The sequence below is a fragment of the Rhipicephalus microplus genome, chromosome X (assembly GCF_043290135.1).
Source record: "Rhipicephalus microplus isolate Deutch F79 chromosome X, USDA_Rmic, whole genome shotgun sequence".
Taxonomy (NCBI): Eukaryota; Metazoa; Arthropoda; class Arachnida; order Ixodida; family Ixodidae; genus Rhipicephalus; species Rhipicephalus microplus.
Genome location: NC_134710.1, coordinates 201864061 through 201882065, shown reverse-complemented (window position 1 = coordinate 201882065; position 18005 = coordinate 201864061). Strand labels below are relative to the sequence as shown.

Here is an 18005-nt window from a genome sequence, read left to right as displayed (position 1 = left end):
TTAATGATGTTTCTTTGCTTCTCGTAATTTTTCTTTGCACTTGTATGCTGATGCTATCAAGTTATTTAGGGAAATTTATTTAGTTAACCACTGTCTCTTGCAGCAGTCAGATTCGGGTTTTTTCGAAATTCTGGAACACCGATGATCTATCTCTAAATACCCCAAAAACCGAATTCATGAGCACCACTCGTGAAACATATAGCGTGCAACGCCCTTTCTGTGCGAATCATGTGACGTTATCTAAGGTTGATGAGATAAGTGGTCTTGTTGTTCTTTTTGGTAGCACATTAAGCTTCTCAGTTCTCCCTAAGCGTGCTCCCACGCGCAGCGTTCGTTGTAGCTGATGAGTTTTCAGAATATCTCGAGAATTCCGTTTGCCTCTAGCCTTCCATAAATTGTATATACCAATATGTCTTCTTCAACTTGACTATGCGTCTGTGATTTCTAATGGCATTGCTAAATCTATAGCAGTAACAACACTGAACGAGCCCACACAAAAATGATAAGTATTTATAGCCATCGCTTCGCCAGAAATGACAAATCACGTTGAGATGCTGTTGGATCGTTAAAAACTGGTTCACTGTATCATTTTCCGTGTACTTCTTAATAGTGCTAATATTCGAATTCCATGTATGTTAACCAGAGAGAATGGACCGTTTTATGTACCCGCTATAATCTTCGAAACACTACACTATTCACAGAATACAAAGAATCTGTCTGTGATGTCAGTTTTCTTGACATTGACCTTTTTCACAACCGACACCCAGTGTTTTCGTTGTAGTTTTGCTCAGTCATAACATAATATGGTGATATGAACAATATTTTCTATTCGTCTGTCAGCCCGCTCTCCATATAATTTTTATATGCAATATTATTTTTAAGTTTTCTCGAAAATATCTCGTGTTGTCTTGTTGTATTTAGTATTTTTTACAATTGTTGTTTTTACTTTGCGCTCTTGCTCTCTTTATTTGTGTATTTTTCTTAAGATTCAATGTATTTTGTGTTGTTGATTTTTAATTTTGATTCATGCTGCGCCTGCGAAGGAGTTCATGGTTGTTTGTTCGCGTATTAATAAATGACTGAAACTATTATTATTATTATTATTATTATTATTATTATTATTATTATTATTATTATTATTATTATTATTTGTTTATTCGTTTCTTCCTTCCGTGGTGCACAGATTAGAGGGCCCAAACATGCTAGCTCAATCCGATCTCTGCGCTCCTGCTATACATGTTATTACCTACTCTTTTTATTTATTCACCAATTTGCACTTCAACATTTTTAACGTTGACATTTGGCTAAATATTATACATTTACTCAGCATACTGCCGCGCTATCATAGGCTCGCACGATTATTTGTCGCGTTGGCTGATAACGGAACCTTCCGGGAAAACATCACACTATTCATAAGTGGTAAGGCAGGAACCAAGCATGCTTTTGCATTGTGTTAGTACGACCTTATCGCGAACGAGCACGCAACACTCCCGTTCCTGCAGATTCATGTCGTTCGATGCTGTGCAAGCAAGCAATCTAGAAGAAAAAGAAAACGATCAGAGAGTTCAATTCACAAGACTGATAATGTGTTAGCGATAAGTGCAGGAGTGCACAGGTGTGACAAAGAAATCGCTCGTTATCAATTATATTATATCCAGTTGTAGAGAGTTCTCTCTCCCTTGATGAGCGGAACCAGCTTTCAGGGCCACCGCGATAAAAAAGCTGCCTGTAGCGGACGTCCTTACACTCAGCAGCCTCAGGGTCTCTATTACAGCAAAGCCTTCTCTAGCGAGCAATGCTTCTCAAGCTCTGTCTCGGTGAGTAAATTGTGTGAACTGTATTCACTACTTGCCATGCCAACTCACTTGTGTTTCGAGTACGCACTGGTCGCTTCTGCTTCTGTAAATTCAAACTGACGTGATGACAGAACAAACAGAACAACCATTTGCGCACAATTGTCGGCATCCATCTTTTCAGTTTTTAGACAAAGGTTTCCTATGCAGTGTACATGCTTGCTTTTCTAATTTTTAGGGTATGCGCCTTGTTTTTAGTATAATTTTTGTAGTGCAGAAAGATCAGCAAGCGTTGTCTCAAATATAGCTATTATTATCAAAGCAAGCTTTTAGGTATACTGCATGCTTTAGTGTAATCGCTGCTTGTTGCCTTGGTTTTCTTATTTTGAGCCAATCATTTTGAAGGAGGAGGAGGAATAAACTTTATTATAAAAAACCAGCAGGTTTAGGTGGCCGGGCCTAAGCCTCCCATGAGGGGACGTCAAGGGCTTGCCTCGACGCTGCCTCACGGGCGTGCTGGGTCATTTTAGAGACCTATCACTTTTAATGAAGCGAGCCGACCGGCACCCATACAGAAATGAGCAAAAGGCGAATTTCCTTTTTATCGAAGAAATGATACAGCACTGAAAGTTACTAGGAAGTATTTAAGTGGGTACACCAAGTAGAAAGCTCAACGCTCACTCCAGAAGCCTCCAAAGACTGTGTTGAACATCTTGTAATTGCTCCAGTACATGAAAGCTTCACAAATACTGAGCGAGAAAATCTGACGCGAGTGCATATAACAGCTTGGAAACATGCGGAAAGGCTGGCGTTTCGTGTCGAGAATTAATTCACTCTCTCTCCACGTACAGGCCAACAGCATTTCTGTAACTAAAACAACTTCACACAATATACCGCAAAAGACGTACCATACATTGTCGACAAAAAAGATTAGACATGGCGCTTTTTCTGTTTACGTCTGCGTGCCTTAATCGCAGCAGTGTGTATGATAACTAGCACTTCAATCCGTTATCCTAATATCACTGCTCTCCCACTTCAGTCATCGTAAAACAAGACAACGTGGTAACTGTCTCATAATGTCGATGGATTTCTGTACAACACCATAAGTAGTTTCCTGCCTTATTTTAGCATTGCCTTTGCTTTAGCCTTGCCGTCTCTCGAATACTGAAGTTTTGGACACGTTAATGAATCGAAACAGGGAGAACCTTTCGGAAGGGTGTCCCAGCGCGCGTGTATATCACTATTAAAATTATATTAACGTTTAATATTTACATACTTAATGGTCTTCAAACTGAAGCAAGCTGGCCAAGACAAGAATTAGTGACAGGCAGTGTAGCTTTAAATGCGCATAATGCTCGGAAGATATTCCGTACTCACGGGGAAGTGAATTCCAACCTTCAGGAATCCCGCAAAGTGCACGTTGTGGAATAATTGAAACAATAAACTATTCGGGGTTAAAAGGAACGCTTCATTTCATTTCGTCTTCGTGACACACAGTCATCTTGACATTGTTTCGAAATCAACTCATTGCCCAAGACCTGCGCCCTAATTGGCGCCAGGATATCACCAGCTGGAAATACTGTATTTGCGTCACTGTTGAGAAGAGGTGAAAAACAATGAGAAGAAATGAGAAACATTTCTTAGCAAACTTTGGCGACTTTAAGCGTATCTATCTATCTATCTATCTATCTATCTATCTATCTATCTATCTATCTATCTATCTATCTATCTATCTATCTATCTATCTATCTATCTATCTATCTATCTATCTATCTATCTATCTATCTATCTATCTATCTATCTATCTATCTATCTATCTATCTATCTATCTATCTATCTATCTATCTATCTATCTATCTATCTATCTATCTATCTATCTATCTATCTATCTATCTATCTATCTATCTATCTATCTATCCATCTATCCATCTATCTATCTATCTATCTATCTATCTATCTATCTATCTATCTATCTATCTATCTATCTATCTATCTATCTATCTATCTATCTATCTATCTATCTATCTATCTATCTATCTATCTATCTAGCAGCCTACGACTTTTACCTCTCCTGGCCGCTTCGATGATGGGATCTTTACGAAAATTTTTATAGCAAAACACGACTGTATGCCGAGCATAAGTGACCATTGGTAACATGAAAATCATGACATTTCTGTCATGAACATTCTGATTTACACACCATGGTCCTGAAGCTCTTGCAGTGGTTTCGTTCACATGACATATTGCAAAACTGGTATGGCATGTCTGCATGGCGAACACAAGTAGCAGGCCCTAACGTGGCAATCATGACGTGTATGTCATGTAAGCCCTGACTACACGCCATACGCCCATGGTGCGCTCACGATCACTTCGCTAGCTTCACATATGCCAAATTCGGTATTACGTGACGTGAATGAATGACGAAGGTATAGGACTGGTGAAAACGTGATAATCATGACATGCTTGTCATGTAAGAACATGACTTCATGCCACGCTCATGATGCGCTCACGGCCATTCGCAGACTTGACATCTACCAAGTTTGGTATTGCGTGACGCGATAAGATGACAAAGGTAAATGACACGTTCAAACTTGATAATCATAACATGCGTGTCATAGATATTATCACTATATGCTACGCTCATATGGCGCTTGTGGCTATTTCGCTAGCTTCATATATACGAAATTTGGTATTACGTGACGTGAATGAATGATGAAGATATATGACTGCTGCAAGATTTATAATTATGACAATCATACCATATAAGAACATGACAATATACCACGCTCATGATGCACTAGCGGCTGTCTCGCTAGCTTCACATTCACCAAATTTGGTGATACGTGACGTGAATGGACGACAAACACAAATGCCAGTCGCAAACATGATAATCATGACATGGAAGTCATGCAAGGCATGATTTACTTGCCTATACCACTTCTGGGGCTGGTATTGCAAACGTTAGTGGCGCCATCGTCAGGCGACTGTAAACAACATACTTTCATCATATCCAGATACCTGAGTTCGCATATTTCTACTTGTGTTTACTGTGTATTACACCTATTTGCCCCGAAACCTTGTGGGGATTCCAAATAGACATATCAATCTTCCTCATTCGTGCTTCGCATATCATCGATTCCCACTGTACGTGTAATCTGCCATTCTTTTTCTAGGAGGTTCATTTGTACGTGATAAGGTAATGCATTGGCAGAAATATTGCGGGCCCAACCAGATTGATACGGCAGAATCGGGATCTCGATGATTCTGACCAACAGGCGCATTAAGTGCAAGCTGAAGTTGTGTGACGCCGTCAGTGATGGTTGGAGATGTGCTGGTTGACATGAGTGGCCCTCTCCAAGTGGGAAAGTGACTACTCAAGCGAACACAAGCAAAGGTCAAAGCACATGCTACGTCCGAATTCTCCCGCATCTTAGTACGTCGCACTAAGGGTAGCTTGGTGCCACTTTAGTTAAAATAATCCTGTATAAATCGAATGGTCTCTAATGTGGCTTTCGTAGTCATTCGGCTTAGCAATGTCTTGCAAAGCAATGTTTGAATAAAATTTAATATTATTAATATAATAATAATATTATAATAATAAAATATTTAATGCGCCAGGAACAACCATAAAGTTATTGTCCAGGCGCATGCAAAAATAAAAGAATACAAACAAAAAGTACAACATAAATTATCTTCAGAATAAGAAATCAAATATAAGCAGACAAAACGCACAAACAAAAATTACGCAATCTCCCGCTAAAAAGAACCATGTGTAGATGCAAAGCAGTGCGCCAACAGGTACACAGGCGCCGACGTTGACGATGGCGCTCATCGCGTGGTTGCGCAGGAGAGAAGCCTGGGGAGGAGAGAAGCACGCAGTGATGGACCGGTGTTTCCTATTTGAACATTACAAGCTCTGCTAGTGGCCAATGAGAGAGAGGTGACTCTGACTAGACACAGAGACCCTCCGTCCGGTTTTAGTTAACGCACACGCGGCGAGTTTTTATTATTTAACAACGCACAGGAGAAATGTCCTACCGGCAATATCCTGGAGGTCAAGATCAAATGGCTATATATGTAAACGGGGTAGCCAGTGAAAGATTCTGCAGCACGGGCAGTTGGTTTTCTATTTGAAGAAACTCGCTAACTGGCGCTGTCTCCGTCGACGTTGCGATGCGAGAGAGGAGTGAGAGGGGGAGGGGACGTGCATGCGCGATTGGGTTGTAAACGTGGCGGGTAAAGGTGCCTAGAGGAGAAAAAAGGGGGAGCGAGCGTAGGCTAGCTGACGCTGCCGGTGCTGTCACGCCGCACACCGAATTGAACTCGAACATAGGGTACTCCACATCTAAGAGAAATCAGCACCACACGGGAAAGTTAAAAAAACAGCACGAGACACATGTAATGTGAAGCAGAAATGGAGAATATACCCAACTATGCGCAAGGCGTCCTCAAAGACAGAAAAGAAAAGAAACGGTACGTTGTGAAAAACTAAGTCAAGACAGTGCAAAAGTGAGATAAAAACAATGATGGTGGACTGTGAAAAACATCTAGGTAATGAAAGTTAACGTAATGGAAACTTTGTATTCTATGAGTGGTAGAGTGTTGGAATAAGTTGGCAGGCGCATGAGACGGTCGATTTTATTTGGGTAACTTAGGTGAAGTTCAAAATTTATACAACTGAGAAGTAAAGTTGAGAATATTATGCCATAAAACAGCTTCTAAATAAACAACAGGTCAGCGTCATTTCGTCGGCAGTGAAGGGATAGCAATGGTAATAATCTCACAGCGTTAGAACTAGATCCAGAGTTATCTCTACTGAAACGATGGTTGTAAATGCTTATGCTTTTTCTAGGCTTACTCAATAGCGGTACTGCTAGATTTAGCAATGCCGTTCGGAATCACAGATGCATACTCAAGTTGAGGAAGACATACTGCTGTGTAAAATTTGTTGAAGTTGGTAAAGAGCTAAATTCTCGAGACATTCTGCAAACACAGCAGAGATAACGAAGGCCTCGCATAACAGTACACTTAGTGGGAGCAAAAAAATTAGCATGCTATAAAAAGAACATTAGGATCACTGAACTAATAAAGCTGACATAACGACACGGTACTGACATAGTATAGAAATGACACAATAAATTCTTTGCGAAATATACTCATGAATTTGGTCTTTGAGGTATTCAGAACAATGGTATTTTTATCAGGCCGTTTGAAGAAAAAACAGAAATCTGACTGTGGCAAGCGACAGTCCTTAACTGAATGAATTTTCCTAAATATCTTTATGTCATCAACATAAAAAAGAAAAAATTATCGTGAATATCAAAAGAAACATTGTTATCGTTAATTAAACATGAAAGTGGGCCTAATACCGACCCTTGAGGGGCCCCACTAGTCACTTTGTACAAGGAAGACGTTTGGCAATTGACAGCAACATAACATAGTATATCAAGCAGTTATCTGTGCTGGAAATTCACAACAGACGAGTAAACATCAGTTTGCAAGTTTAACTAGAAACAGTGAGTGGCTGACTACGTCAAAAGCCTTGGTCAGGTCACAGAAGACTACGTCAACGAGTCCTCTCTAAGAAGTAGTTAGGGAGATTCGCGTCATGAACGTAGCAAGATTTGTGGTAGTTGAGCCGCCAGTGAGAAACCCGTGTTGATTAGCAATCAAAAAATTTTTTGACGCTATGAAACAATATGTTGTGAAGAGCCAGCTCAAAGATGTTCAATTTGGCGCACAGTCGAGAAATCGGGCGATAACCAGAAACATCAGCTTTGGAGCCTGAATTCAATACTGAAAATACACGCGTAGTTTCCCACATGCTAGGAAATGTGGAAGCGCTCAGACAGTTATTGAATATTTTAGTAAGTACTGGGTCAAATATACTGTAATAAGGCTTTAGTGTGGCGGAAAGTAGGCCACACGATAAGAACGGTTTTAAGCACTTAATGCATGAGCGAATGCAAGCGACGGACTGCTAGATGTGCTAACTGCCGTGTGCTTTTGTTTTATCTGAGTGCTAGACAGTATTTTTTGTAGTGCGAGGCGAAATACGGAAACAGGAAGGAATAGAGTGACAGGACAGAGCACTCAGTCCTGTCTCCCTGTCCCTTCCTGTTTCCATATTTTGCCTCGCGCTACAATACATCCTTTCATTAGGATCACCAACAAGTCTACATTTCAACTCTCGTTGAGTGCTAGAGCTTCAGGCCTTATAGGCGGATGAAAAATGCATGGCAAAACAGTGAGTGACAGCATGCACTTGACACCGTCCGAGCCCAGTAGTCTGAAGGGCTCCCCTATTTTGCCATAGAGCGTTTGCGTACATACTTCCAAAGCTGAGGTGGCCTGTCAGAAAGGTTTTTTTTTCTTATAATTTATAATATGAACTGGGGTTCCGTTTATACAGGCGTTCAGAGAGAGCTCGGAAAAAGCTGAGCTCTTTCTTCCACTTGCTGAATGAGAACATTTTTCCTTATTGTGCTTGTGTTCTTTATAATAATAATAATAATAATAATAATAATAATAATAATAATAATAATAATAATAATAATAATAATAATAATAATAATAATAATAATAATAATAATAATAATAATAATAATAATAATAATAATAATAATAATAAACCATTGTGTTCGCACGCTCTGCCTCTGGATGCCTATTCACTGCTTAGTCCTCAGGTGTAACAAACGACGTCCCTACCAAGAAGTCATAACATATTTTGTTGTTAATTGAACACTTCATTTAGAGCTTACATAGTCTAATTCCTTATTTGCAGTGAATAGCGTCTGAACGTAGCAAGCTAAAAGTGATAGTTAGCGATGTTTCACTTTCTATTTTGTTTTATTAGTTGCTCTGCTGGTTACTTCACATGCCGCAACTCGAGAGGAAAACCTTTACCGCGAGAAACTGAAGTCACATGCCAGAGACCAAACAGAAGGCTGCTGCTCGGACCTGAACATGATCTCCGCTGAAGAACTCAAGTGGGGAAAAAGGATGCTTCGAAACATTCACCTCGCCAACGAAGCAGTCAAGGTGAGTTAAAAAAAAACGTTCCCGCAAACACTAATATAGGTAACACTAAACTGGCGCATAATATGAAAAAAATATACTATAATGGGCAAGGACCATGGCGATAATGAATCTTGATTATAGAGAAATTGCGAAACGTCTGTCTGTGTGTTTCCCAAAGAAAATGATAGTATAACTTCACCTGCTTTGTATCAGCTTAGACCAGGGCCCAATGCAAAAAAAAAACAACAACAACAACAACTGGTGCTATACACTTTTCTAAAAAAATTGTCCAGTGTCGATGCCAGACCATTCATCAGCACGTGTGTCAAAGAATGAGAGGGTAAACACTTACGAACGAAGATCTCCATTATTGTTGCAATTTGATGTGCCGTTTCATTAAGTTACTTAACTTGAATTCCATCGCAAACAGCCTGACAGACACAAACTATTTGTTTCTGCCAACACCCAGCATGTGTTGTGGCTATGAAGGATGTTAACTAATTGGAATCTGAATTAAATTTGCTATGCCTAATAAGGTATGCATTGATACTAATGTAGGAAACATTAACGTTAAACCGAGGATTTCGATTTTTGACTCAGACGACGATAGCAAATAATGCGGAATTGGTGTGGTAGCTTATACCGAGCGGAACTGATCTAAAATGTACCTTGATTTGGGAGAATATAATTACCTTCTGCAGCAAGGAAAAAATGTTATCCCAGTTAGCTTGAGGTTAGTGCAAGCTCTGCACATAAGGTGCTTTTTACAAAGCCCTACACGAGAAAATATGCAAATGCTTCACATGATACTTTGAGAAAACCTATTACAAAAAACAAAACTGGGCATTTTTCAGTTGAAAGAACAGATAAGTATTGCTAATGTTGTAGTGTAAAAACCCGTGTTGTGAAAAAAAATAGGCACAAGCAGACAAAATGAATATTTTTTCAAATAATAGAAACATTTTTTTGGACATTTTGCAGGTATTTGTTGGATAACACTGAAAAAAGTCACGTGAAGAATGGCAAGTAGCTCTAAACTTGCAGCACACACCTCAAGCAGAAAGCACGTACAAAATTAGCATACACAGGATGAGCGTAGACAAACAACTGTCACAGCCCGACACTTAAAGCGCGCTCTTGAAAAAAAAATAAAGGCGCATGAAACGAGTGCACAAGTATATATACACAGGGGACAAGCGCGAACAACTGTCGCAATTCTTCCTGCGTTGTGTGTTAGCAGCGCGCTGCTTTCGTAAACGTGGCCACGGCAGCGAGCGAAGTGACCGTCATCCTCTCCCGAATTACAAGTCTGATAAGAGCGTGCAGGAGAGACCGTGGAGGCGACAATCTTGAAAGCGCGCAAAACTTGAGTCCGTTGCGCCATCTCGCTATTGATAACACAAATGCGCTAATGTTTAGGAGCTATAAAAACAGCCAAATGATGTATGGTGTATATAAATAGGTTGCCGTGTGCATTCTCGGCATTGTACGTTTCGTGGCATAGTGGTTAGCGCCGCGCGCCTGAACCCATAGGTTCTTGGTTCAGCACCGCGCAAAAGGAACTGTCCTCGTTTTTTTTTACCTGTTCGTGTGTATTTAACAACGTCATATCCGTGACGGAAACACGCCAGTGAAGCTGGGGTGGACCCCGGCATAAAACACTCCCGTGGTAAAAGACGTAAACGGGCGAGATCTCGCACGTTCTCTTGATGCTGTGATTCGCAGATTAAGCTCATTATCGATTTCGTAGAATCTAGCTTGTCAACGTCACTGCAGTGCTCGGGCGCCAGCTACAAGTACCTTATGAACGGCGTACTTGTACTCTAAGAAAGAAACAATTTCTTCCCAACATCATGTCTGCTAGGAGCCAATGCACTCAAGATCAATCGCGATACTGGGCCACCCGACAAGCCTGCAAGAAATAAATTTATAGAAATTGAACAAGAAGCTTTCAGTTACCGATACAACGCAGTACAATATATGTAATGATAGCCTTATGCCTTTTGTCCTGTAAGTCCGAGCAAGAGGCAAAATGTGAGCGAAAAATAAAAAATGAAAGAAAGAGAGCCTGGATAAGAAGCAGCTCAGTGGTGAATAGAATATCGCGACACAATACTTAAATGCACAGTTATCCTGAATGGCAGAAAGATCTGTGTTTCACAAAGCTCTGAGCCAGTAAAGAATAACAGGAGAAGCACCTGCTCTATATCCACACGCTTAAGCTTTTTTTAGCGGTGAGCAGTTTATATTGAACAATACATTAGCGAAAGAGCTCCGTTGATGAGCACAAGTGGGAAGGAACTGTGCGTCGTTAACTCTTTCCAGCACAGTTTTCACCACAGGTAACCACCTTTTCTGCATTTCTTTTCTCGTTAAATACGTGAGCTCCGCGTGTTGGATAATAAATGGCACATATTTTAAAGCATGTGGCAATCTGACAGAAATGACGCAACTTCGTTTGGGCTTCAATGGGACATGTTACGTTTGTTTACTTCTGACTGCCATTGTACTCAACGCACGCTAGACAGTAGACTTGAGATATGTTTATAGATATATAAGTATGAGTTGTTTCTACTATGTTGATACTGCAGGAAAAGATGTTGTATGAGTAGCTAACGCTAAGGGCTATAGAAATAAAGAGATGGAGTTTCCCCGAAAGTGATCAGTAGACTACTGCAAGGTGGTCGTCTCAAGTGACCACTTCATATTTTATGAACTAAAATAAACAATTTTTCGTGTATTGCGAGAAAAACGTTTTCTGAAAAAGGTTTATTAATTCTTCAATAAAACTATGTTTGCCGCCAAAAATAATGCTCTATGTATGAAAGAGCCAATGAAATATCATGACATGAAAAAATTTGTACGGTTAGCTGTAAGGTGTCACAATTGCGCCAGCAGCTGTGGGAAAACACAATGTAAGGAACCTAATCTGCAAGTAAAGCTAGTGTTAGAGAAGAAGGCCGAGGACAAGGTAAAAAAAAATTGCCCCGTATCTACATCTTTCACTGCAATTGTCAACGAAAGAAGATAGTCCTGCGGGTAGAGAGAGCGAACAAAACGTTTATTTGATGTTCTGCGCGAGAAAATTGGTGGATTATATTCTGAAAGCGTTGCGTTTGAGAGTCTCGATCCGTGCAGCAGAGGCGAACGAGCGCATCAAGTCACGTTACACGCTAGACATGAGCGTTATCTGGCAGTTATCTTGGAAAACAAGGCACGCGCACCTTGCACGCCCGTCTCGGAGGTAATGAGGTGTAGAACGCAAGGCGACGGGTAGGTGCCACCACCGTGTCATCTTTGCAAAGTGTTGGAAACGCTTGCCTTTTCATGCAAGCGTTGCATGGTCAGCGCAACCTGATAAACGCTACGGTTCTTAGAATTACTTATGTATGCCTTTCCAGTAAAAGAAACACATACAGAATATTGACGTGTTGTTATGGTGCCTCAGATATGCGCAATAATTGCTTTTTAATTGACAATTACACAAGTATGAACGGTAAACTTTGAGCAATATTGGTGGGTGCTGCGCATGTGGTCTGCCATTTGGAGTACCGTTTGGCCACTTTGGTGGCGTTTAGGGTAACGTTAAAAGCAGACAAACAGACAATTGTACAGACAGACGCAGACCAAAATTTTTTCGTCGAAGGTCCCCAAGAAAGGCTATCGTCTTTAAAAAACATCTTGACAGCAACAGCATTTTCCTGCTCTAGCTACGTCTATTGGTTACGAAAGATCAAAGCTGTGAAAAAGTATGACTGCTGCAGGTAAGACAAACAGAGCCACCGGGGAGAGAACTCAGTTGACTGGTATTTCATCCGCTAGTCATCCGAAAATTCTGCATGACAACATGACAACAAATGTGACATTTGCATGACAACAAATGTGAATAATTCTGTGGCACAATTGTACTGCTGTTTTTGGTAGACATGCAGTAATTATTGTTGAGGTGACAGGCCCCACTAAAAGTTAATATGTTGTCCGTCTCTTACTTGAGTAAATTCCTACATAGTAGCTTAAAAAGGAACGATGAGTTCCTTTGTGAGCAGTGGTGCCACGCCCACCACTGGAAACACGAATGTTTTCTGTTGTTTCCTAATACTCTCTTTGTTATAAGTTAATTACATTTGTAGTAATGAAGATACGCAGTCTTACACCAGAAATCTTCGTAATAGAAGATTCCAGCCTATTTTGATTCTGGACGTTTCACTAGAGAAGTCGGAAAGACACTGTTTCTGAAACTGACCCCAGAATATGTCCTGATTGTGTCGCGTGGCTTTCTGATATGTTAATGTACAATAGTCGCACCTCCTGACATCTAGTTTATTTATTATTTGATGTATTAAATCCTTACGTACAAAAAACGAAAAGTGAGCGAGTAGGGCAGGGGCGACAGACGATGAGAAGAAATCTGCACCTGCCTATTTTTGAGGAAAAAGACAATGGAAAGATAAGTTAAAAATAGGACAAGTGGAAGAAAAAATGAATGAAAGACTGATCAAGCAAAAAAAAAACTAAGTGAAAACTCTAAAGAAGAATATATTGTGCAATTAGAAGGAGCGTAAACACGCGAGAAAAACAACTGCAACGAAACCTGCCCATTAGACGCCGAAAGAAGTACGCATCTCTCAAATCTTAGCCAATGTTCAACAAAAAAGCAAGCTTACAACTTCCGTAGTCTTGCATGTTTCATTTAGCAAATAGTTACGTATTGCACTTTCCACTGAAGTAAAAAAAATAATGCAACACGGTACTGCATTTTTTTCCTATATGGAAACAATTAAGGCTAAATTTCGTAGGCTAAATTTCATACTCTACTGTTTTATTATACTATATTGAATAAACATTCTTATATGAACAATGTTTTTGCGTTAACTATTCCGCTGAGAGAGCCTTTTTGGGAAAAGATGTATTTGAAACTATCGCGCATTCTGAGGGTAAAAAAAAAGCTTACAAAATCTCTGCCTTTGACATGTGCAGAAACTTCCCAAGGGTGCCCTCTACAGCGATGACTCAGTGTGCTACGGCGAGGTCGGTTGCTTCGATCGCCTTGGCGGAAAGTTTTCACACTTCGCCTCCAGCCCTAAGTCACCAGAAGTCATCGGCACCACATTTTTGCTCTACTCACGACTTAACAAGGATGAGCCGGTGGTACTAGACTACGCTGACAACGCCACGCTCAACGGGACCCACTTCAAGGAAACCAAGGAACTGGTGTTTGTTATCCACGGCTTCGGTGCCTCAGCGTCGAAGAAGTGGGTGCTCAACATGAAAGAGGCCTTTTTGAACTTGGTGAGCGGCTTGAAAAAAAATAACAACAAAAAAGCGTGATCGATATTTCAACGTGGTCGGATTGTGGCACTGGTGAAGTCCAAGTAGAAGAGATGGCAGCTCAATCAATACAAATAATTATAGCCTATATTTTCACTACTGGGTGAACACAGGCACGTCACAAAAGTCATGCGGATGAGCGTGAACCACTATACTTAGGATAGAATGAACTAGATATCATTGATAGAAGCCTTCGTCCATCCAGTAGACAAAAACAGTCTGACAGTGATGGCAATGATCGTGGCGTCCTAAAGTCTTTGTGTTGTTGAGATATAATGTCCTTCATATAAATCTGTAGGGAAACTCTTATATTGTTGATAACTGTGTCATCATGCCTGAACACGCACGTGAAACCAAGTGTGACTACGCAGAAGTCTTAGTTGGCACGCTTGGCTCATAGTAGAACGTTTTTCTGCACTTGCAGAAGGATGTGAACCTTGTATTGGTCGACTGGAGCAAGGGCTGTAAGGCACCAGACTACATTTCGGCGGCTGCAAACTCTGCTTTGGTTGGCCGCCAGGTGTCCTTGCTGATTCAAAAACTTACACGCGCGTATCCACACACAGTGACAGCCTCAAAAACCTACCTTGTTGGCTTCAGTCTCGGAGCACAAGTTGCCGGATTCTGCGGGCGCCACTTCTTCAATGCAACTGGAACCAAAATTGGGCGTATCACTGGTATGCGTCACATCTTCGCCCCTCCTCCACTCTAGAGCGATTGGGTAAAAACAAAAAAAAGTAGGCTAACTCAATTTTACGCTGGTTGTTAACAAACTAAACGGTTTTTTCTCACCATGAACAAGTACTTCCCATTATTTTGCAATCCGCGAATACGCAAGATTTCTTCAGGCATTGCCACCTGAACAGCACCATGGCGAGACACTTAATCAATATAAAACTATGCTACGTATCTTTAGGTATACGTACTTATACTAGGTACATGATACATTGTATTCTTCACTTACAAACTTACAAACATCCAGATTGCAGCTGGACCTTAAACTTCATTCTGTAGCTAACGTCGGTGGCAATACCATGCTGTGCAAAACTTGTCTTGAAAATGGGTTGCCTTGTATAACAAAATTTTAATACAGAATATCCGTTTGCCTATCATATATATTTTCTTATTGTTTACTAGCCACACAAAACAAAGCAAGTTAACAGCACCAGCTGACAAAAAAAAAAAAAACGCGATTCGCACTTGCGTACAGCGAACAGTAGCTTAGTTTTTCCTTCAATCTTACCGGCGAGCGCTAGTCTTCGTGTTTGAAAATTATTAGAAACTAGCCCGAGTTTTAGAACTTCTATAAAAAAAATAATGATTTTACGTTATATTGATGAAGCAGCTGGATTTGAGACGTTGTCCTATAAACTAATGAACCATTGTAACAGGCGGATCACTGTCATTTAGAAGCATTTTCACGGTCTTTCTGCTTTTCAAGGAATGAAGGCCTAATAAATGTCACCATATTCCGACTTTGGAGGTGCAGTTTTCTCTAAATTAATATTACAAGCAATTAAGCCGAATAATTGACCCTAAATAAGCAGCAAGTGGAATTAAGTTAGGCGGTGCTGCTCCTGCCTATTGTTCATATATGTTCTGAAGCTATAAGCATAAGCTCGTGTAGATATTTCGTAAGCTTTTTTAACTGATGCAGAACACAGCCTTCTAAAGTGCGTTCTCTGCAATCACGTGGCACAATGCATACGTTTTTCTGACAAAGGTAACTTACTTTCTTCCAGCGCTGGACGCAGCCGGTCCACTTTTCGAGACCTATGACTTCCAAGTATGCAAAGATGATGCAGAATATGTAGACGCTATCCACACAACTGCCGGAAGTAACGTTCTTGCAGGACTACTGGGCATCGAGAGTCCCTTCGGCCATGTTAACTTTTATCCAAACGGAGGAAAATCGCAACCTGGTTGCTGGTTTTTTGGTAAGCATGCCTACACTTTAAAGGTTTCGTGTTTTTTTACATGGAACAATTTTTATTTCTTCAATACTGCTGATGCATCTGTGAAAGAAAAGTTGTGGTACCAAACTATACAGGACTGTTAGAGATGCCACGTCAGCCAACAGTCATTGGAATGGGCAGTGCTGTAGGCTAAATTTACAGGGACCCATTGAGATAACGGCACTGTAACACAAAAAAACAAGAGTTGCGTTCAAAAGGGTCTTCGCAATCGTGCATTGTCTGTTGGTGACATCTGCATCATGACCTTCTCCGCCATCGTCTCTGGGTGGCACAATACTTACCAAATGCATCACAATGAGAGGTGAATCCTAAAAACAGTGAATACTCACGAACTTCTTCCAAATGTCATTGTAATCAGCGCAAAAAAGCACACGAAAGCACACTTTCAGTTGTAAGAAAAAAAACAGCGCTTGTGTCGTGCACTCCGATGTGTTTTCGTGTCCTTTTTTGCGCTGATCGTCAACAGTATGTTCCAACTTGGCCCATTGGCTACTTCCTCTTTTTCAAACATCTTTTAAAAAAATGAAAAGATTTTTACAAAAAGAGTCTCACAGTTATGACACGTGAACATGATTCCGATAATTATCCTAACAGCAATATCTCAATGTGAACAGTTTAAGTTTTCACGTCGCATATTGGACTTCACAAGAAAGACGACGTTAAGACTCCGCCATCTGTCCAATTTCACATCCTTATTAAGGAAGGAACGTACACTTGCAGATTTAGCATTTGAGCCTATAGCGACTTGAGGTTCATGCGAAACAAGAACGCGAGAGCAGCAAGCCTGCAGTGAGGCCATCTGTTACCGACAGCTTCACGTCATCGGTCTCACTGAAATATAGCAGCATTACTCCAATTGATGTCAGTGTGAGAGGCAGTTTGCTCAAGTGAAGGTGTGAGCACTCTCTATTGCATGGACGTTTGAAAAGTTTAAATCACTACTCATGAATCGAAAGACAAAAAAGTAAAAATGGTCTCTGGAGAACGTAGAATATAAAGGAAAAAGCTCTCAAAGAAAAGTGAAATCTTATGACAAACAACAAGAGCCCGCACGTACGCCATCCATTACGACATGGGCTGTGCATCTTCTTTTGCAGACCTGTTCTGTCACCACCGCCGCTCAGTACAGTACTTCATCGAGTCTATGCACGAGAAGCGACACTGCCTATTCAAGTCGAGACCTTGTGAAAGCATTGACAGTTTTCTGGATTCCAAGTGCAATTCTACAGGGCCTCACGGCGAGATGGGTTATTTCAGCCATGACGCTGAAGGCCGAGGAGCCCAGTTCCTGTGGACCAACGAAAACGACCCCTTCTGCAAGGCCTGAGCTTATGTCCGAGTGCAGCACCTTCTACTACAAAACACCACCATACATTCCGGTGAAATGATTAGACGAGCCATCTTCGCGGCTACCTAAGTGCAATATCGACTGCGAAAGTCGGTACGCACCGGAGAAGCTCCACATTGCATTTTTATCGCCTTCATTGATCTGTTAAATAAACATAGTCAAAAATGGCCGTCCAGTCTGTGTGAATATGTACCGTCAAATGTGGTGCTGAAGAAACCTTTGATAAACACTCACGTTGCCTATAAATATTTAAAAGTGCCTGTGTTAATTAATGAGTGCTGTCCTGAAGGGCAAACTTTTCTCTCATGCAAAGACTAAAACATCTAAATAAATCGTATATCCTGCTTGCGATGAACATTTTTGTAAATATTGGACATGCAACTAAATCTCTCTCCAAGCCGCTCATGAACTTGAAGGCTTGAAAAAGGGTTGAGGTTGCCATTGCCGGCTTCATAAATATGAATATTCATAAACCATATGAGAGCTTTCCACAAGTATGAGAAATGCCGTCATAAAAAGAATTCCCAAGGTTGTAACCAC

General features: G+C 40.7%; 1 protein-coding gene across 1 annotated transcript; it reads left to right on the top strand.

Moving 5' to 3' along the window:
• The first annotated feature begins 1663 nt into the window (after window positions 1-1663).
• Window positions 1664-17634, top strand: LOC119187622 (pancreatic lipase-related protein 2). The gene is made up of 6 exons (XM_037435711.2): window positions 1664-1817; window positions 8650-8834; window positions 13791-14102; window positions 14566-14818; window positions 15884-16078; window positions 17215-17634. Exons 1-6 carry the CDS (start codon window positions 1796-1798, stop codon window positions 17442-17444), a joined length of 1197 nt encoding a protein of 398 aa, XP_037291608.2. The 5' UTR covers window positions 1664-1795; the 3' UTR covers window positions 17445-17634.
• The last annotated feature ends 371 nt before the right edge of the window (window positions 17635-18005 follow it).

Excerpts from the sequence above, each read along its gene's own strand:
- LOC119187622 (XM_037435711.2), top strand. The coding sequence starts at position 1,796 with ATGCTTCTCAAGCTCTGTCTCG. Across the intron at positions 14,103-14,565 it reads AAGAGGCCTTTTTGAACTTG|AAGGATGTGAACCTTGTATT; the intron begins GTGAGCGGCTTG and ends CTGCACTTGCAG. Across the intron at positions 16,079-17,214 it reads ACCTGGTTGCTGGTTTTTTG|ACCTGTTCTGTCACCACCGC; the intron begins GTAAGCATGCCT and ends CTTCTTTTGCAG.